This window comes from Chanos chanos, chromosome 2, assembly GCF_902362185.1.
Source record: "Chanos chanos chromosome 2, fChaCha1.1, whole genome shotgun sequence".
Classification (NCBI taxonomy): Eukaryota; Metazoa; Chordata; class Actinopteri; order Gonorynchiformes; family Chanidae; genus Chanos; species Chanos chanos.
This window is the reverse complement of record NC_044496.1, coordinates 53,332,030-53,354,042: the sequence shown is the minus strand read 5'-3', so window position 1 is coordinate 53,354,042 and position 22,013 is coordinate 53,332,030. Positions and strand designations below refer to the sequence as shown.

The 22,013-nt window shown below is 41.0% G+C and overlaps 2 protein-coding genes across 2 annotated transcripts; both read right to left on the bottom strand.

Moving 5' to 3' along the window:
* Positions 1-915: 915 nt before the first annotated feature.
* Positions 916-3,855, bottom strand: slc25a5 (solute carrier family 25 member 5). Its single transcript, XM_030793677.1, has 4 exons — positions 3,661-3,855; positions 1,758-2,244; positions 1,512-1,652; positions 916-1,387 (listed from the first exon to the last, which is right to left on the bottom strand). Exons 1-4 carry the CDS (start codon positions 3,769-3,771, stop codon positions 1,230-1,232), a joined length of 897 nt encoding a protein of 298 aa, XP_030649537.1. The 5' UTR covers positions 3,772-3,855; the 3' UTR covers positions 916-1,229.
* Positions 3,856-4,695: 840 nt separating this feature from the next.
* On the bottom strand, positions 4,696-11,110 carry slc25a43 (solute carrier family 25 member 43). The gene is made up of 5 exons (XM_030766064.1): positions 10,723-11,110; positions 9,424-9,665; positions 9,014-9,186; positions 7,189-7,323; positions 4,696-5,780 (listed from the first exon to the last, which is right to left on the bottom strand). The coding sequence occupies exons 1-5, from the start codon at positions 10,992-10,994 to the stop codon at positions 5,571-5,573; spliced, it is 1,032 nt and encodes a 343-aa protein (XP_030621924.1). The 5' UTR covers positions 10,995-11,110; the 3' UTR covers positions 4,696-5,570.
* Between the last annotated feature and the right edge of the window lie 10,903 nt (positions 11,111-22,013).

Genomic DNA, 22,013 nt, shown 5'->3' with positions numbered 1-22,013 from the left:
GACTTACTGAATCAATGATTAATTTATTTTGCGTTCTCATCACGCTCTATGAGTATAAAAAGAAAATGCGTGGAGTTCTGTACCCTCGGCTGATAGCCAATCATGTGATATACTCACCTCAACAGGCCACATGAACAGTACCGTGGACCTCAAGGAAACATGATACATCGTTATAAAATTGGTAAGCTTATTAATGGCCTGATTTATTAATGCCTTGAGCCACTCAGATGTTAAACAGGAGATGATATGAGTGTCAACATTTGGAGTTATTTGGCTGATGGTGGTTTGTAGTGGGATGTCATGGTTGACAGCTGTTATGATCATGTATCAAAACGCACTCAGCTCACATTACTCCAGTGCAGTGTATCTATTTGTGACTCCTGCAGGTTTACAAACACATGTCAACACTCTGACTGTATTTATCATTCACACATACCTCTCTACCACTGGCTAATATTTACAAGTTGTAGTGACAATGGATACAATCCATAATTATGCAACAGCTACTGAATGGTCTACCCTTCAACTGAGAACATACTTTGCCCAAACTAATGAACTGATCAGAATAAACAGCAGTAAAATGTGTGCAATCTCTAGTAGACAAGTACTTTGTTTAAGATCAGTATTTTATGAGCTTCTTTTAAAAAGGACATGGTGTTGCAATAGATCTGCATTATCCAAACCTTTCAGCTGCATTTGGCCCCAGTCCAATGAAAAGCCTGAATGGGTTTGAAGGTCATTATGGATATGAGAGTACACTTCAGGAAATACCAGATTCCCCGGTCACTTGGTGACGTCTGATGTTCATAGGCCCAAAGTGATCATTTTAATCCACATAAATGACAATCAGAACTTCTGTTGCTTTTAAAAATGTAAAAGAAAAAAAAAAAAGAAAGAAATGACACAAAGGAAAGGTATGTTTATTCGGTGGGTTGTCTTTATTAGTTATTGTGAAATAACTAAAAACAATCCAGCTAAAGGACCAGTGGATCGGCGCTCCAGACAGGGAGACTTTTTTTTGGGAATGACAATGTGGTATGGGATTAAAAAAAAAACAAAACAAAGGGGGAAACAAACGAAAAAAAACAGAGAATTGATTTCCCCAGTACAACTAGTACTGACATACTAGTTGGTCCCTATAAATAAGGCGGAATTGAAAGTCCTTCAAGATGTACAAGATATGTTACAGTTAAACATGTCACATTTACGGTGGACACAAAGGAGGGTTTTTAGATTAGTTTCTTCAGCTCATCGTACAAGACCAGCACAAAGGCACCACCCATGCCTCTGAGAACATTGGACCAAGCTCCCTTGAAAAAGGCCTTGCCACCCTCATCGCGTGCAATCTTTCTCCAGCAGTCGAGTGTGCCGCTGTACATGATTTCAGCTGCAAAGACAACCAGATTGTGTGTCTCAGTACAAGCACATGTCAATGATGACGCAAGTAAAAGAAACAAAAAAGGGAGAAGGGAGAAAAAAAAAAACCCAAAACAAAAAAACACCCATTTTACCTCCTTTACGTCCAGACTGCATCATCATACGACGACGGACTGTGTCGAAGGGGTAGGACGTGAGACCAGCGACGGCAGTCACAGTCTGGGCGATCATCCAGCTGACGATAATGTGAGTGTTCTTGGGATCCGGCAACATACCTGGGTCAAAACAAAACCTATCACTAACACATTCCCAAAAAGCCATACATTATGGAAACCAAGCCGAGACAATCTGAGGATCAAAGAAAGGAGTACGGGCATTACCCTTGGCTGTATCGTAGATGCCAAAGTAAGCTGCTCTGTAGATGATGATGCCCTGCACGGAGACATTGAAACCCTGGTACAGACCCCTAATGCCGTCAGACTTGGAAATCTTTACCAAGCAGTCACCCAGACCGTTAAACTCCCTCTCAGCTCCAGCTTTCCCGACATCAGCAGCCAGACGGGTTCTGGCAAAGTCGAGGGGGTAGACGAAGCACAGGGAGGTGGCACCGGCGGCACCGCCAGAGGCAAGGTTACCGGCAAAGTACCTCCAGAACTGGGTGCGCTTGTCCACGCCGTCGAGGAAAATCTTCTTGTACTTATCTTTGAAAGCAAAGTTGAGGGCCTGGGTCGGGAAATATCTGATGACATTGGCCAAGTTCCCTCTCCAGAACGACACGAAGCCCTGCTCCTTGGGAATACGGACAACGCAGTCCATAATGCCCTTGTACTGCTTGTCGGCTGTGATTTGTTTGCTGGCATGTTGCACCTGTAAACGAGTAAACAAACTAATTAAACAAACTTAAATCAAATACAAAGAACTCACACTCAATAGAACTGTTCAATGTAAAAGTCTGAATATAAAAATAGAATAAATAATCTGTGTTCAGTTTCCATTTATTTTAAATGATTAAACCTGAGTAAGCAAAATAGGTCTAGACTATGGAAGGAAGTTAAGTAAGACAGTCTGAATGGCTAGACTATGAACTGGCTGCTAGCAAAGTCAATTCAAAATGGAGGTCGGATGCGGCGCGGAAGAACTTGGCAAGGACACGTGACTCAACAACAGAAAGGGAACAATGTAACATATGAACTCGAGCGCCACTATTCACGAATGCGGCGTAAGGCAACACGGTAAATTTCACTGCATGTGCTACTCGTTCTAAATGGAAACGTTTAAGTTGCATCCCAAGTCTACGTCACAACCTTCACACCCTTCGCGTGTCGAGTCAGAACACAACTAAAATCAGCAGAGCGTCGAATTCCCTTGAAGAACATAATCGCTGCCAAAGTGTTGTATCATAGTGAATAAATCTTAATCTATAAGACACGTCACATTTTACACAAGAAAGCTATCAAACAACTAAGTGGTTTTGGGCCCTTGAATATCGGGCCTAAGCTCCTTGCGACCTTGGCCACTGCAAGGGTTTAGTGAGCTACTACAGCTTACGATACAACGAATGTGCGAAGCGCATTAGGGAAGTCGCCCTCCTGACTAGCAAACCAAATGAATGACCTAGCCTTACTTCACTGTGAGGTTAATTAAACGGCGACTTGTAAGTTCAACAAAATTTGAAAAAGCAGCGCATGGTTCGACCTTTTATGTTTCAAAAAAGGGACAAGCCCGAAAAATATCTGCTACTTTACTCATTATTCGTTCCACCCAAGTTCCAGGCCTGATCCATAGGATAGACCCTTAGCCAACCAGATAGCCAAGTTATCGCCTGTACTAGGACAGGACAAACCAGTCAGGGCCAGGATGCCAACAGGATAACTTACATTGAGCTCCTTTCTGGCGTCTGAAACACCCAAAAACAACCGGTCCCACCGGGGCCGCAAAAATATTCAAAACATGAGACACATTCTCTCCGCATTGGTGCTCTAGCCAATGCGCAGAAAATAGAATGGCGATTCGTTAGCTAGCCGGCTCGAGCTTTCCCTCGTTAGGTAACTCTTTGTTGCTAACGGATTTAGAACAACCCGACAAACAAAGATAAACACGTCAATGATATATCGTGGTTATCGCCTTGGACTACTAGAAAATTATTTGCCATGTAGTATTCTGCGTGATAAGGATGAGCTCAAGTCTAAGGTTAGTTCACTAGCCAGGTATGAGACATCTTGACTCAAAGAACGCGGTGATCCGATTTCTAAGATGTCAGCTTTATTTAGGCCCAGCACCTACCTGAAGGAGAAGCTTGACTCTTTCGATGGGGGCAACAGCTGTTTTAGAGATGGCAGCGGCAATACCACCGGCCAAGAAGTCCTTGGCGAAAGAAATGGCGGTCTCACTCATTTTCAACTGATCTTAAATGGAGGGCGTTTCAAGATGACAATCCCGCTTGTCGCAGGTCTACGGTGGCAAGCCGGCTTGGTCGAAATGGCCGATAAAAGAGCCGAGAACAGATTTTAAACTGCTGAGTCCGCGAGACAAAACGTGAACACGTACTTTGGCTTTTGATTGGTCCGTGAAAACTTTAGGGGAGGTGATTAATCTCTACACTCAGAGAATTTGACTGATAATTGAAAACGTTCTTCATGCTCTCTTGAAGTACTTTCTTGGAGATTTCAGAATTGTTAACAGTTGTCTATAAACAAAAATAAATAAATAAATAAAGCATGGCGCAATGTTAAATCTCAATGTAGAGATCAATTCATTTCATCAAGATCAATACGGGAACATTGTTTATATATATATATATATATATATATATATATATATAATACACTTTGGCGTCTGTGTGTGTGTTCGTGCGTGTTCCGCAAAATACACCCTGAAGAATAATGTGCCATTCGTTCTAATACAAATTTTGTGCCAACAATTACTCTTCAGCGTGGTTCTGCGTTACACGCACACCATTGGTCTTGAGTTAATCATCAGCTGTTCAGGCAGGTTGGAAGGTAAGGTCATACTTCCAGTAAAGTCCTTGACATGACCCTTCATTCTTAGCTCGCGGATCACATGACACCCGTGGCTCCATCAAACGCATGCCTGTGAGGTGCGTGTTATATTCTCTATCTCTATCTCTGTCTCACGCACAAACATATACACGTTTGTGTGTGTGAGACAGAGGGAGACAGAGGGAGAGAGAGCGAGATAGAATGCAACATACCTCATTGGAACCACACACACAAAATGTATCTTTATACATATATGTTTATATGTATAAACTCACTCCAACATATGAGTAGCCTTATTAGGAAATTACAGACACACAACTGAGTTCAATGTTAATTTTTGTTGAGCACCAACATATCTCATAATGCACTGGGAATTAGTTAAATACACATTTATGTTAAGTAAAAAAAAACACTTTCATGATTCAAATATATTACATTCAGCCGTGTAAGATAAACATGTATATCATATAAGGATGTACATATGATTTCAAACAGTTGGAATCAGGTTTTCGGTAAGACCTGAACATATCACGGTACAACACTGTGAAATCCCAAAATACTTGATCCGGAGTCATCATATTAGTTACATGAATTAAAAACCAAGAAAAAAGATCCAATGTTACACATAACTTAAATATGTGGAAATTTTAAGGCACATGAATACAAAAGACATTAAAACAGTACAAACACTAACGCCAGAGAGGGATTCGAACCATATAACTTACAGTGATTGACACTGAGCGGTTTAATTCATAACAAGTTGTCCAACAGAATTCCTGAGTGACACTTAAAAAAGTGAGTGCTTTATATTCCCAAAGTTTCAACTGTGTTTCAGATATTCAATGCCAGCTTACAAAAGCCATGCAGTCCCTGTTAACATGCAAATACTTCCAAAATACAGTCACAATGATGCGCAACAATGACTTACAGATTTGCTTTTTAACACTTAAGCTAGTATTGCTCAGGAGAATTCTTGTGCTTCAAGTATGGATGTGCAAAATTCACATGATTGTGCTGCTGTTTTCCAATGCAGTGAGGCTTAAAATGCATTTCACGAAAGCTGAAATTACAGTCATGAGTAATATTACTTATGGCTCATAAAAGGTTGCAATATCACGTTATAAAATCAGCCTTCATTCCATTGTGCCACGTGGAAATGCGAAAGACTCCTGATTTTTTCTTTTGACAGAAGCGTTACCATCGGTTGCCTATTGATGAACTCTGTGACTGTAATTTCCTTCTCAGGTACCGTTTGAATTCCTGCAGTTCGTGAGGACCCAGGCTCTGGTCCACGCCCGGTGTGAGCTTGTAGCTCAGTGGAGACACAATGTAACCGTTACGGTACAAACAAACTTGTTTGCACATTTCAAAGCAGCTAAACAGCAGACCAAAGTAAGGGACAATCTGCAAAAGAAACACAAAAAACATGTTTTGTTCATTTTTAATTGCAGTGTGACGCAGAAGTCATGGTTACCTCAAAGGCAAGATAACAGTAGCAACACCAGTACTTAAGACGTCCACACTCAGCTTTGGAGGAGATAAGATTAAACTAATACTTGATCATAATTTGAAATGTGATAATGATGCATTCAGCATCAGAATTAGACTGTCAGTCTATGACATTCATATTTCTTACTCTCACTAGGAGATTTGTAGGGGGTTGGGGGGGGGGGGGGGGGGGGGGGGGGGGGGGGTACCATCCCCCTTTTTAGCAAAATGACCAAAATGCATCCTCCCCGTTGACCTGCCATCCCCCTTTATACTCTACTGAGTAGTGTCAGTGACCAATGGGCCATCCCCCCTGTTAAAAAATAACAAATCACCTACTGCTTACTCTTATGTAATGTACTGCGTTGTCCCTGTCTCCTACCATCTAAACCCAATAAAAACACTCTATTAAAAAAAAAATGCAGGAGAAAGAAGAGAATGCTCATTCCAAGAAACAGAGAGAATATCTGTACCCAAGTTGTTTGTTTACGTCATTAGAATACCTCTGTTTGCATAAGATAAAACAGTAGGAGAATACTGTACAGTGCTGTACTGTACTATTACTATTCTTTTACAATATTACAAACTAAAACATATTAAATGTCAGTGTCTGTTTCCATGTATATGTGTATGAAGAACATCTAGGCCATATTAGAAAAAGTATGTGGTGGTCATCTGGCTAGCCCAAAATGAAAAGACGTGCAACTGTCATTTGCAAACAGCACGGCAGGTTTTGAAAAAAGGCACAAGGGTATATTGATTTCGTGAATAATGAGCTGTATTGTAAACCTGTGAGACTGATTATGTTGCTCACAAATGAGAAGAAATAAGTTTAGATGCACAGCACTTCCTGTCTTCTCAATGTAAAATTTTTAAAATGGTGTAGGAGGTTCCAAGGGACCACAAATGCTGTTGCATCCACAATGCATTTCAGCATCTTAGCAACACTAATTTAAACATTAAACAATCACTAAATTATCATGTCACAAAATATGGGAAACAGCTGAGTGAAGACTAAAATGGGTTTGGGTTACTGGTAACATTTAGACATCTTATGGGAGCAAAAATGATTTTCAAAACAGTAAGCTGTTCACAGAAGGCATGGATGACAATTACTCAGGGTTTGTAAATATAAAAACACCATGGCAAATACTTTGGAATTAAGAAAATAATCATTTAACAACTGATTTGCATTAGGTTTTTTGTTTGTTTGTTTGTTTGTTTGTTTTGCTCTTCTCTCATAAACATAAAGCAGCTCTTAGGATATTCCTCAAATTGACCAGTTGGCCTATGTAACAATAAAATGACATAAGACATATCATACCTTCACCATATTAGCTGTAAGGCCACTCCACAGAGACAGAAAGCCCTTGGTTCTGATCACCTGCCTAAAGCAGTCCAGCATACCATTAAAGTGCACATCCACCCCACCGAAATGCGGCAGACGAGAGCTCTGAGCCTGCAACAGGAGTAAAACCAACAGAAACGATCAGTAAAACAATCAGCAATCATTTTGGGAGGAGCTGACAGTCCCATAGTTCGTACTTACAATACATTTAATATAAGTGCAAATGTCTGGTGTGTCATGAATTTCCAAACAAAGTTCTTGCTTGAGGGCATTTTCTGTGTGCGGTTCTAACAGGGTGGGTCTGATCTAAACAGCATGAAGTGAGTCAATAAAATGATTCATTACTAGCCAATTAAGAATAAAATCAGTTGTATGAATCAGACACTTTGGAATGTCAACTTGTTGTACTTCTTTTTTAAAGCAAAAAAAAATGAAGAATCCACAGTGAAAAGATACCACTCCTACTTCTGCATCAGTACTCAACAATTTACAACAGAGAACCTTTAACCATTTGTAAGCAAAACATAGACCAAGCCACATAGACGGGTCTTTTTTAAGAGGGTTTTGGTTAAGAAAACATTTGACATAGTCTTGACAGAAACAGGACCTAGATCACAAGCCTGGGGCTTCCTTAAACATTCTCCCAGTGCTTTCCTTTGTTGACTGTATCTAGGGACACTTTTGTTTAGTCCTAAACTTTTCCAAGCAGGTTATGGAGACAACTGAGCTGATGTCTCGTCTAATAATATTACTTAGTACGCATCGTGTGTTTGGAAAGAAAACACTTTTAGGTGTATTGGGTCTTGACGATTCAAATTAATATTCTCATTAACAAAACACTCACTGTGTGTGTGTGTGTGTGTGTGTGTGTGTGTGCGCGCGCGCGTGACATGTGCAGTATATTTGATGTCCAAGAAGGGTGGAGTCGAGGGCAAATGGACTTGGTTGTAGATTCTTGAAGACATTTCACCTCTCATCCAAGAGGCTTCTTCAGTTCTGAACTGAAGAAGTCTCTTGGATGAGAGGTGAAACTGAAGAAGTTCTGAACTGAAGAAGTCTCTTGGATGAGAGGTGAAACTGAAGAAGTTCTGAACTGAAGAAGTCTCTTGGATGAGAGGTGAAACTGAAGAAGTTCTGAACTGAAGAAGTCTCTTGGATGAGAGGTGAAACGTCCTCAACAATCTACAACCAACCACCTAGAAGCAACGTCTTCAAGAATCTACAACCAAGTCCAGTTGCCCTCAACTCAACCCTTCTTGGATAACTATGACCAGGATGACTGAGAATCTTCACGGATTATCTTTGATGAACTTCTTGATCTTCTTGAGCTTAAACACTGCCTACACACTCACTACAGCAGCCTCAGGCTTCCTAATAATAGCTTGGCATTTCTACAGTTCTCTGGACCCTTTCATTGTGATATCTCTGATGAAATAATCAATTTATCAGAATCTCTCTTAAATGAACACTGATTAATGCAAGATAATTACTTGATTTCTACAGTGCCTGATAATCCACCTACTAGTTACAGTCTACGTAAAACAATCCTGACTGCAAAATTCTGCCATCTAAGGGGGAAAACAGGTACTACACACGGTACTACAAGATCAACAAGGACATCTAAAATTGCAGTAATATCAGAGATAACACAGTAACACAAAACAATGGCATATCAGAACGAGTCACAAAAAAAAAAAAAAAAACCCACTCATATATGAAATATTTAATCAATACACTTAGCATAGGCCCTGCAGATCATGCCCTGCTGTTTCATTCAGTTGGACACAGACAATATTCTCACCTGCATTTTTCTTTTCACGGTCTCAAAGGGGAAGGAGAAGGCCTGCGCAACGCCTGCAGCTAAACATCCATTGATGAAGTTCTGCAGAGATGTGAAGCGGAAGTGCGGTTCCTGCCACAGCTTGTCCAAATTAATGTAGACTGCATAGCAGCCGACAGAGAAAGGGACTGCCCCTGTTAGACAACGCCACAAAAGATCAAATTTCTCTTGAGTTTTTTTACAATTCAACTGCTCGTATGTCTTACATAATATTTCAGAATTTCCATTTTATTTAGTTTGTAAACAGAGGATTATCTAAGATTACTCTGTATTCTGTTATTGTGCTCAAACCTTCTCTTCCTTTGTTTCACATGAGTGCTTTATTGTAAAAAAGTGAAATTAAAAAGTGACAGTCAGTATGGAAAACATACCTAAAACAGTAAGGGAGAAGCCCCGATACAAAGCCAGAAGCCCTTCACGTTGGTAAATACTGGAAAGTGTGTGGAGCAGGCCTCTGTAGGTAGGCTCTCTGCAGTTCTGGGCAATAAACCTTGTCTCGACTATCTCCAGTGGATATGTGGCCAGAGCAGCAGATATACCTGCTAACCCTCCGGCCAGTATAGCCCTCCACTGTGTGATGTGTCCCAGTTCATCCATATGAAGATGGACAATCCTGACAGTCAATGAGGAAAATTCAAATCAGGATCTTTTTGTTCATTTACTTTACCCACATGTGACAAGTACTCATGTATACAATGTGTACATATATACAAGTATAGAATGAGACATATTACACACAGCATATTTACATAAACAACACTAAATTTAGATCTCAGTAAAATGACATCAACAGTGCATCCATCTGTATTATTATATAATTATAACTTTTGTTGTTATATATACTTATGAAAGCATACAAATGTTAAAAATTAACGTTAGAGATGTCCCTAATGTTATTGTTATGGAGTGTCAGAACGGGTATTGCGCAACTCCACCGCCCCCGAGTACATCCTGTTCCTAAGTCCCAAATAAGGTGAGGGTCCCCTTTAAAATATGCACACGTGTGACACCATGTGACAAGCTGAGTCAGCGTCAACGAGCAGTCGTGTTTCAATTCTTTGATTTGCTCAAATTCTGTTAAATAACACTATATGATATCCATGATGCTACGTACGAATTAATGAATGACAATCGTGCTTTTCAATTTTGCGCACTCAGCACATACCACGCCTGTTTCGCCCGAGCAAACGGTGACACCACCGTGAGCTGAGCTTTTCTGAGCTACTTGATTGGTCAAAAAAAAAAGGCGTGATTTCATCGGTGAACTACAGTGAACTTTCCTAGAAACAAACGCAAGCTAGCTAAATTGCTAGCACTTAAGTGCGACAAATTTGACTTACAGTAAAATTTAAATGTTGGTCTAAAGGGTATATTTAAAATAGGTTAGCAGTCAGATAATTTGATAAAATAAACTGTAATTGTACTACCAGCCAATAACAGCAGTTAGTTGCCTAATAAACTTCCTGTGGGCCGTTAGCTAACGTAGTTAATTGTTTACATTAGCTAGCAGAGGAGCAATGAGAGATACATTAGCAAAAGTGTTTCCTTACTCCTAATATTTAAAATGAATGACACCTTTTGAATGTAACTCACATTGCACTCCCTCCCATATAATAATTAATAAAAGATTAAAAAAAAAAAAAAAAAGAATAATCATTAATCATACTCACTTTTTGTAAGTTGCCAAATGTATGGCACTGTAGGGAAATAACCGAAGGCAGGAAATCATATTTCCCTTCCAAAATGCTCGCAGACCCTCATTCTGATAAAGGAGAAGAAAACTGTGCAGGAAGCCTTGTTTAGAATGAAATGTCCCCACTTGATTTAAAATTTTTACCACTTCAAGGGGAGACGTTGCTGTTTTACTAAAAACTCCAGCAAAACCAACGCAAAGGAAACTCTGAGTACTTGTTAATCTGTCATCCTTTTTCACCGTTGCCATAATGTACACGCTAAAAAATAGAAATAGATCAGCGGCTTCTCGCTCTTTGTAATATTGCTTCTTTAATCTACAGAATATATGTCTACAAAAGAAACTGTTAGTAATGAAACCGCTTGACTGTATAGGAAACCGCTGACGACATCAGCTGAAGACCTCTCACATTGGTTGAGTTTACAGTATGGGCGGGACGAGGGCACTGTAGTTTATTGCAGTTACAGCTGATGTGTGGCGTGATCAAAGGAAAGTGTAACGTATCAGAGTGTGTTTTCCAGTATAGAGTAGGGGGCGATATACGTTACAGTAATGCCCAAAAGAATGTTCAAGATAACCAAAAAAAGGGCCAGTTTGTATCTCAGTGGTTTAGGTGAAATTTCAGGTGTCCACATACGGCAGAAGTCTAGCTTTTACTTTCACTATCATAACCTTTGAGTACCGGTACGCTATAAAATTATCTGACTGACCAGAGTTAGAACACGTTTCTAATCCACCATTTTTCTTGTTTTTATGAGTTATATGTGTGTTTATCACCTTAAAAAGTACTTCAGTTTTACAGTGCAAGCTGCAGAGATACCTCCCCCCATGCACACAGACCAACCCAAGCCTCAGGTCACAATAAAGTCAAACAATAGAAGTTGGACCACCCACTTACGATTGTAGTACAAGACAATACACAGTGTGCCACACCCAAATTCAACAATTTTGAGACTGTGGGAGCTAATAGGACTGATATGGCGTAACTATTACATGTTTTAAGTAAACCTTTCAAACAAACTTTTAAACATAACAAAAATAATTTTAAAATAGATAAATAAACAAACAAATAAATAACAGCAACAACAACAGTAATGATATAATAATATTAACAACAACAACAACAACAATAATAATGATGATGATGATGATGATGATGATGATGATGATGATGGTGGTGGTGGTGGTGGCGGTGGGTGCGGCGGTGATAATTTAAAATAAAATAAGATAAAATAAAATGAAAACCCTCACGAAGACCAGAGAATTATTCAAAATGTTATGGGGGATGACTTTAAACGAACAAGAGATGTAACCGTTTATCTACAAACAGTGGGGAGTAGCTTTGTTACACCGTACTGTATTCGCAAATTTACTCGGTTTAATTACTCAGGACAACAGGTTAAACTATCCAGGCAGGACACGCATTGTTCACACTACCTTACAGAGATAAAGTGTGCGTTTTAAAAAAATTCCAGAAGATGGCGCTGTGTATCCACAATTCAGTGTGCTCCCTTCATTTCCCTATGTTCCCTAATGCCTCTCTAGTTCCTTTGCCTGTCGTGGGAAAGGATTATCTGTGCAAAGCAAATATGCGAATTTCCCAGTGCATAAATTTTTAAAAATGCATTGGTGTGGCAGATACATTTTTCCCCGGAAGCCCTCTACATAAACTTAAAACAGCTGCTGAGATTCTGAATATGTCTAAAAGTATAACTCTTTCTTTTTGAGTGCGGTGCGGGAGGGAAAAAGACATTCATTTACTAAAAGCAGTCACTAGAGGTCGCCAAGAGAACGATAGCTGCCTGTTTGCAGCGCTTTAGGAGGATCCACACAATGACGGGATGAGCATGTTGTAATAAGATGTGGCATGAGATATTATTTATTCATGATGTGACCACAATGAGAAAGCTACTTCAACTTTTGACTGGTGCAGATCTTGTAAAACGACTCTAAGGAATCATTTGTAATGAGGATACAGCATCACAATATTCCTTTTGTTTTATTGATCATATTTTGTTGCAAAATGGCATTCAGCATTATCACCTTGGCTGTGTGTCATCTGTCTGTGTATCTATACTCTATTTTTATTCATTTTCTTAGAATTATTTCTTTTGACCACTATGATACGTCACATATTATTATTACCACTGAGCAGGCCATAGGATAACTTTACAGAGGTGAATCATACTAAAATAGGAGTGCGAACACTCCTAATTTCTCAGCAGGATCTTGTTGTTCCTTTCCTGTCAGAGGCTGTGTTTGTTTTGGGCCTGTGTGCCCCTGCGAGGAGAAGTCTCCCTCCCCTGCTGGGTCGACAACCTCGGCTGCCTGTGAAGAGTCCACCCCCTGTCTGAGGCAGGGCCACTTGGCTTCTCCACAAAGGCTACTGGAATAACAGTGCCACGGAAAGGAAATGACAGCCTTTTCAAAAGGCTCCCTTCTCTACAGCCCCCCCCCCCCCCCACCCACCCACGCCGGGGGATGGGGTAGCGGACAGCGCGATGAACTGCGGGGGATGACTTTTATCACTGTTGTGAAATGTTGATCTTGAATGAAATAAATGTCTGCCAGTGATTCACATTTAAAAAATCAGTGCTTGCAGGTCTTTGCGAAGCAGTAGGGTGTGCAAGCATTTATACTTAAATTAAATGTAATATGATATAATCGGACAGACAGAAATTTTTATTGTTGTTTTTTATTCATATGCTGGTATTACGCGACTGTATCCCATAGGCTGCTTTTGGATCACAGAGAATTTCTTTTTTTTTTTTTTTTTCACCGTATGAGTTGAACTGGAAGTCCAGAGCGACACGTCTGGGCCTGTAAAATCCATTAGGTATCTGAGGGATCCTCTTGGATGCTCTTGTCATTGTGGGTTTGATTGAAGAATGGCAGAGAGGGAATGAGAATTTTCTCTAGTCTGAGGAGCAATAAAAGGCCCACTGCTTCCTTTGAACATGCTTAGAAAGGCTCCTTTGATCTCTCTGTCATATGCATGCGGTTCCTAACGCAAGATAATGGAGCGATGCTCATGAGAGATAAGTGGTGTGAAGTGTGCGCGTGTGCTGCCTCTTATCAATTAAGAAACTCTTAAACGGGACACCCGTGGTATGTGTTGCCACAAAGTCTCAAACGGACCGGTCATCTGCCACCCTCCACCACCCCCAAACACACACACACACACACACACACACACATCTTCATCTCTCTCACTGTCCCTCTCGCTACAGTTTCTGACATCCTTTGCACAGGATAGAGCACTGACTTCCTCTTGAATTACGTAGTACCCTCTTATTTGCTGACTCTCCTTCAGTTACTGCGTATCCTGGATTCATTAACTCGGGAACTTCCGGGTTTCCTTTGTTTTGCCAGTTCACTGTGCTTCCAGGAACCGCAGGTGCAGGGAGTGTGCATTGTCATTCACTGCATGCCATGAAGCACACATGCGCAAGTTTACCCTTGATCCCTCACTTTGAAATGGAGGTGCTGTGGGAACAGGGAGTAAACTGACAGGACTCTACCTCCTCTACTCGTCCTCTGTCTGTCTGAATCTCTCTCTCTCTCGCTCTCTCTCTCTCTCTCTGTCTATCTATCTATTTATCTCTCTCTCTCTCTCTGTCTATCTATTTATCTCTCTCTCTCTCTCTCTATCTATCTATTTCTCTCTCTCTCTCTCTCTCTCCCTCTCTCTCTCTCTCTCTGTCTATCTATCTATCTATCTATCTATCTATCTATCTATCTATCTATCTATCTATCTATCTATCTATCTATCTATCTATCTCTCTCTCCCTTACGCTTCACTCTCACTCTCTCCCTTTCACACTTTCGTGTTCGTATTTCATTATTTCATATAATTATATTTCAACTGTCAGTCAGTTAAGTCTTTGAAAAAAAAGAAGAACCTTTCAAATTTTTACCAGGCCAACTAATTCCATCTCTGAAAAACAATCAACAAATCATCAAAGCGAAGTGCTTAGACTTCAAGTAGAGTTTGTCAGTGCTCAATAGGGGGCGCTCTTTGCCTGTCTGTGTTTGAGAGCGCATAGGCCACAGCCAGCCCCTCACATTCTGGTGCCATGCTAGGGAGACAGCAGCCATAAAATTCTCACCTCATTATCAGGAGTTCAGTCACATCCCAGGCCTGTGTTGGTGGGGAGGGGGCAGAGAGAGAGAGAGAGAGAGAGAGAGAGAGAGAGAGAGAGTGGGGGTAGGAGCACAAGGGGGTAAAAGAGAAGGGTGAAGCTTTTTACTGACACCTTCCTCTTGTCTAGGCGGTAGATGGCCATACTGGGGCACTGTACATGAGCTGTGACAGAGGTCCTGAAATCGCTGTTCATATTGGCTGTTCTGTATGGTGGGCACTTTTGCTGTTCCCTTTTTTTTATGTGGCAGCAACTGTATGTATCAAATGAAAACGCCTGCATAAGACATTTTTGCTTAGATCTATATGGGATATCAAGACCAAATGATGACATTTCCGTATCAGTTACACATTTTAAATTTTCAAATGGCAGTTGAACCCATGACATTGCTAATAATATGATCAAAAGATATTAAAATAGCATCAGTCACCAGAAAGCAAGTCCATAACAGTTCATTTCCTGAGAAAGTAGACATATACCATATTTCCCTAAGTTGTTTTTTTTTTGGCTTGTTTGTATCTGGGTTTGATCGCTAGTATCACAAATACAGTCAAACCACTATTACAATTCATAAGAATCTTATTAAAAAATATACATACACTCTGCATGTGACAAAGAACTTTACTGGGTCATTTATGTTTCCTGTAGAAAGACTAATCAAGACAAATGCAGAGGTGCACTTTGATTAGTGGAAGACCCCATTGTTTCTGTGTAGCTGAAGGGGTGGGGATGCAGTGGAGAGCACTAGGCTCCCAGCAGCTGGTGTCCTCCTATCCTCACATGTACAGCCAATAAATCAATATCAAATCTAAAGTGCAGGAAGCCAGATGGTCTTCCTCTAGACCCTTACCCCGGCAGGTCAGAGCCAGTGTGGCTACTGTAGCCTAGGACCACAGAGACTACCCTTTGAAGGCTTAGACTTTCAACAGGGACTCCATGAATGACTAAAAGAGACAAATAAGCTGTTACGACTCAGGTCAAATCAGTGTTTGTGTTTCAGTGCACATCAAAGGTTCAGGCCTGTTTGATATGCAACCCCCACACCTTGATCCAGGCTCGGGACAGGTAGAAGGGTGGAGCAGTCCATTGAGAGAAGAATGGGGGTGTTGTGTGAGTTTCATCTCTCAGCACTTGCCATAGGGCTCTTGACCCAGACAAAGGTTCCAGCCTTGCCTCCGATTCCCCGCAGAGTCACCGGCCTCTCTTGCACCCTCTCCAGCTTGTGACAGAACGTTTTTGGGGGGAGCTAACCGTGTACTGTGGGGCTACCCCGGCCTACGGTTCTGCTAGGCGCCTTTAAAACCGTGTCTGCTGTGCGCATCGTCAAACATATGAATTACCATCAAAATATTAGGAGGGAGAGCATTCCATTGCCTTTGTTGTATAGATTATCTGCAAATCAGTGGTTTTTACCCCCCGAGTAAATTAAATTAAGAATTTAGACCTTAGAACGTAATGGCAGAGAGGCTAAAGAACAACAAAGGATGATGTAACTTTCTTTTTTTTTTTTTTACAAGCACTCAGAAAGCTCCTCTTGATGTCTGTGTGGGCCAGAGGTTAGGTTAAACAGTAGTTTGATTGAATGGCTGTTCACAGGCCAGTGTGAAATACCAGCTCCATTGCGAGGTGTGACTGGTGAGAAGGGGGCCACACTGGCCTTTGTGTGGCTCCCGGGCTAAATGTGCGGCCCCCATTGTTGAAGACTGACCGCCCGGCCCCTAAGACTCTCTCCTCTGCTGCTTTGTCCCAGGCTGCGTGACTATTTCCTTCAACCCAGGTCAGGGCAAGGTCGTGACTTTGGACACCTATTCCCTGTCGGTCTGTGCTGTCTATGTGCCTATAAATGCATAAAAATTGAGACTAGACATTTTTCTGACAGAGAAAATACATTATAGAAAGGAGTACGTCTATGAACCAGCGAAAAGAGGCTGCACATATTGTGTGAGAACGCAGTGCATGGGCTGCAGAAGAGAGTGAGCAAATAACTGAGAATTCAGGATACAAATAACAGGAGCAATTCATAATTTGTGTTAAAAGTTAAAACGACTTTAAGGTCGGTCAAAACAATATAAAATCTAATTTGTGACTCTGTACAGGATCACTGAGGAATAAGCTTAACACCATCACAGTACGGGCGATAAATTCAATGCCATTACTCTCAGTCAGTGTAAATAATAGTTTGAGATTTACTAGGCAGAGTTAACCTCCTAGTTAACCTTAATGAGCTATGAGATCATGTAGCCATTAAAGAGACAGGGGCAGTCTGCTCCCCTCTCCTTTTTCCTCAGGCAGGGGCTTATTGAGCCCTTAAGGACTGAAGCTCTTCTCTGTTGATAAGAAGAGGAAAGGCCAAAGTGCCATTAGGCGCTTGTGTATGCGGCGCAGGTCACCACAGTGCTGTGAGTGAGGTTGTGTGGAGAGGGGAGGGCAAGAGAGAGGAGGGATATTACCTGATAAGGATCACTGTGAGTCTTTGATCTTTAAGGGACTGATAAGTGGTTACAGAGTGGCATGCTGAGCGGACGAGCAAGGCAACACGACAGGTACAAACAAGCATGTCAGGCCTCAGAATTGGAGGTGACTTAAAAGTTAAAAAAAAAAAAAGAAGAAATCAGTCACATACAGAAGGAAAGACCGGTGAACAATTTGTCAATTTGTCTGAGTGGGGTGAAAAAGTAAATACCATTCACTTGCTCTCATTAGGTAAATTCTCCGCGTTCACTTTTGACGGGGTGCGCGTAAGACGAGGGTGTTAGCGTAACTGCATTCTTTGGCGGTGAGCAAAGATCTGACTGTTTTCTAAGCATAAGGTTTAGCAAAAAGAGCGGCCTAATCGAAGTCGCCGCTTAACGGAAGAAAGGACCGCGTTGCATCTTACCGGCAGCGCACCTAATGAAGATGTCAGAGAGAGAGAAACTGATGGAATCGAACAGGAACATTAAACAACGCAAAGCAACAACGGCAAAAAAAAAAAAGAAAAAAAAAGAAAAGAAAAAATGTAGCCATGTGGTGCACCACACATAATTTCAGCCACATTCCTCCTATAGCAAAGGGAACCGGGTGCTGGCTCCACACCGAGGACCATTAAAACGACACTCCAATGTCACAATACACAGGGCTGGTTTAGTGGGTGGTTGGGTGAGGGGAGGCGTGCTCCCTGGCCGCTGATTTAGGGCCTGCATGTGGAGACCAGACAGAGCCTCAAGTCGGGGGTGCGAGCTGTGGCCTGAAACAGATGCCTGTCTGTCTGGCCCTGAGGAGGAAGAGTGTGTGTGTGTGTGTGTGTGTGTGTGTGTGTGTGGTGTTGCGAGGGGGGGGGGGGGGGGGTTACCTCACTGAATGAGAAGGGGGAGCTGCCTGTGGAGCGTATGCGACTTCACCCGTCATCCTGGCAACAGCGCAGTAATAGAGTCATATTCACTGCACCTGCATCCACGTCTGGACGTGGAAGGACGAATTGTTGAAAGAAAGTGGGGGAGGCGTGTGGTTGTAACGATGTGCATGTGTGTGAGTGTGGCTTCATGTGATACTTCCATGAGTGTAACCATCTTTTTTTTTTTCACACAGAAACAGAAGCAGGTAGCACACCTCATGTCCTTTAGTTCATATCTTAAGCAACTGAATGAATGAATGAATGAATGACAGCATGAGAACTTTTAAAGCCCTAAAGGCATATTGTTTCCAGATTAAATGTTAATCTAAACATTACTAATCTGATGGAAAGAACAGGCTCTCTCAATCCGTGTTCAATAAACTTTTATGATCTCTTTCAATTTTTTCATTCTTTTTGTTCAAGCCCTTAAAAACCTCCGTGTTTAAAAAGAAAAAAAAAAAGCCCTCTATTTGTCCTTTCGGTACTATAGCAGCAATTACCAAAATAAACAAGATACAAGTCTCTATCTAAACTCCTCCTGAAGTATTGTAAGCAAGATAAAGCTGTGCTCATCCACACTCCAATTAAAAGGATTAAAATGTTAGAGGCCTCCATTATCAGCTTTCTCCCACTGACATCAAAGAGAACATGGAGTGAGAGCGCAGCTGGCCCGACGGTGTGAGTTTTCTTCTTGCTCTCGATGCGGAGGGGTGTTGTTTGTGCTGAGGATGTTTACCGATCCCAGGCAAGACAAACAACCTCATTCTTATTTGTGGGAGTTCTGCTCAAACACAGCGATGTGAAGGGTTCACTCAGTGTGAGAGTCAGGATGTGCTGCATTGTCAGCCTTTTGTTTTTCCTCTGCCCTTTTTTTTTCTTTTCTTTTCTTTTTTTTTATGTCTGATGCCTTTTTGGTAAATCCCCAAGTCTTTTCCAAAATAACAAACCTGAGGTTTCAGGAGTTTGTTTTTGATGAATTTTTTTTTGCACGTGATTTTGTGCCACTTTTATAAATGATGTCCCCCCCCCCCTTCCATTTATTAACGGTTAGAGTTGGCATTTAATTAAAAAAAAAGATTTTTCTTAAATTTTGAATCTCAGATTTATCTCTCAGAGCTGCTAAAATGCTTATATATTTGAGTAGTTTTGTTGCTTTTTATACATGGTTCAAAACAAATCCCCCTTAAACATGTGGCATCTTCTGAAACCCACAAATGTCAGCCTGTGCAAGGTGAGACCACAGGGTGTCACTCTCCCTCACTCAAATCTACACTTTGACCTCTGATGACAACTGCACAAAGCAGCAATTCAGACTTTTTATCTGTTTCATTTACATTTAGTAGTCAGGCTAACATTTGAATAACGTTCTTATCCAGAACATTAAGCATTGAACTTTGAATGTATTTCACAGTAAGAGGCTTATTACATGATACATATTGGTCTGGTAAAGGGATGATGTTTTAATGCGGCATACATGCAAAGGGAATAATGCCTTTGTTAAATGTCTTGATATTGTGCAGTTGTGTCTTCTTTATCAAACACACACACACAAAAAAATTCACCTAATAAAGACTGCTTCCGTTTTTTAGCTTTGTTTGAAATTCTGTCCCCTGTTTTTACACATGCTGCTCCCCAGTTTCAATGGTAAATAAACAGTAATATCACTGTTACGCTTAAATATGTGAAATACTGCACTGAGTAAGTACTGAGAGAATGGATCTGATACCATATAATAATATAACGTAATTAGGTTAGACATATATTCTGTGTTGTCAATATATACCACTGAAAACCCTGGAGAGTAAGAGAGAGTCTATGCCAAACGGTGAGCTTTTTTAATCAGCCAGTACCATTCTCTCACTTGAGCTCACAGGAGCGTAAATCACAATGGAAACAAGCCTAAACAGGGTAGTTTTTATGGGGGGGGGGGGCAGACTTCCTTTATATCCTGCCGGGGGTCAGCGGCTGACACTGTTCAAGTGTCAAAGGCCTTTTAACTGACTGGGTCCCAAACAAAGTATTATTACTTTATTGGGCATCATTTAGCTAGCTCCTTTACACTTTCTTCCATCTCAAAGTAGTGCTAAGCAAAATGAGAGGGAAAATATGTATCCAGTGAAGTTTACTGTGTAATGTTGCAATCTATAGTTTTAGGTTTATTTAGACTTACAGGCACAGCAAAGTACTGACGCTGTGTCAACAAGTGACGTTATGATAATTAATTTGGTAATTAAATTATTGACTCATAAAGTCATTAAACACAAAGTGCGCATGTGAAAACATCTGCCCCTTGAACTTGATGGTAACCACTCCAGAGGAACGACTTTCAATAGCAGGAATCAAGGCATTCACTCAGTGTGTAGTGGTAATGATCTGTGACATACCAGTTTAATGTTCCCGTAAAGCATGAGCAAGACGTGTTTGGACTAGAATGGCAATGCCAACATAGCACTTTCACTTTGAACAATCAAGTGATAAAGCTGGTAAGTCTTCTTTAACTCCATTGAGTGGACTGAGTTAAGGATGATTCTGTGTTTTCCTCCTCTGATACGTAAACAAAAATACAAACACAAAAAGTGAGTTTTGGAGCAAAGATGGTTTATGATCATGGCAGTAATGGTGTTAATAGTTAACAACTGGACTTCGAGCGTAACGATACATTTCTTCAAATGTTTTAATTCAATTTTGGTGCCAAAATTGGATAATGGACAAAACTTTCATTCTGACTGCAGGTCGCAGGAGACAGAGGTGACCCGCTCATTTTAACACTACCTGTACGGACTTCCTGTGAAAACGTCAGATCCGACTAGTTTGTTGTTCGAAACTGGGAATTCTCTGCGTCACCTATGTCAATACCTGAGGCGGTGTCCCTTTCTGATCATTTGGATAATGAAGTAACCTTTTTTTATTATTAAACAGGTTTTTACAAACCAATTCCACTCTCGACATTCGTCGAAGTTGGCAGAGATTTCCTATCCTGGGACATTCACTTTGGACTTCTTTGTTTTATTACTTCCGGAAAGCCCCTGCACAGGTAAGGCGAGTTTCGGGCTCGTGTAGCTGTCCAGCTTGTTCTCACGGTAGGTTCTAGTGCCATATTTAACACTGCGTAGCTTGTTCTATTTGATTACAAAACTGGTTGTGATCGTTGGACTTCATATAACACAATTAAACGTTTTGAAACTGTAAAAAATCAAGAGAGATATCACGACCTAATGTGACGTTTCGGCACACATCTTTTGTACAATGAACTATTAATTATATAAGAGGCGTGGACGACGACTTTCGTTTTAAGACAGGCTTGTAGACTGTATAACCTTTTAGACACATATATTTTCTTATACGCTAACCCATTATAACCGAAGACGTTTCAGAAGAGCGGGGAAAGTTTACTCTGTTGTCAAGCATGTCATCGGCAGCTGTCAGATGGGCGCTGAATAATTTATTGCGCCAACCCAAGAGGTAGATCAACTTCAGAGCAGTGGTCTACCCTTGTGCCCGGTGTCAGTCCTAATTATAGGAACAAAAGGAGCTGATTCTGACGTTTCATCGTGCAGTTTAAATTGTTCTGGTTGCTGAATCAAAGTAATCTGTGGGTCTAAAACGATCCTTTTACGTTTTTGTTTTAAAAGAGCCTAGGTTCATTCCTCGGCTTCATGTTACATTTTCAGATTTTTCAGGCTCAGAGTACACCTTCTGTGATGTTCTTATTCGACTGTGTGCACAATCATTTGTCTGCTGATAAGGGCAAAC

Bases quoted from the DNA above. Each gene is read 5' to 3' on its own strand.
- slc25a43 (XM_030766064.1), bottom strand. From the start codon at position 10,994: ATGGCAACGGTGAAAAAGGATGACAGATTAACAAGTACTCAGAGTTTC. The intron at 9,666-10,722 runs GTGAGTATGATT...ATTGACTGTCAG, and splicing joins CATTTGGCAACTTACAAAAA to GATTGTCCATCTTCATATGG. The intron at 9,187-9,423 runs GTATGTTTTCCA...GTTGTCTAACAG, and splicing joins CTTCTCCCTTACTGTTTTAG to GGGCAGTCCCTTTCTCTGTC.
- slc25a5 (XM_030793677.1), bottom strand. From the start codon at position 3,771: ATGAGTGAGACCGCCATTTCTTTCGCCAAGGACTTCTTGGCCGGTGGT. The intron at 1,653-1,757 runs GTAATGCCCGTA...GTTTTGACCCAG, and splicing joins CATCTACGATACAGCCAAGG to GTATGTTGCCGGATCCCAAG. The intron at 1,388-1,511 runs GTAAAATGGGTG...TTGTCTTTGCAG, and splicing joins GCAGTCTGGACGTAAAGGAG to CTGAAATCATGTACAGCGGC.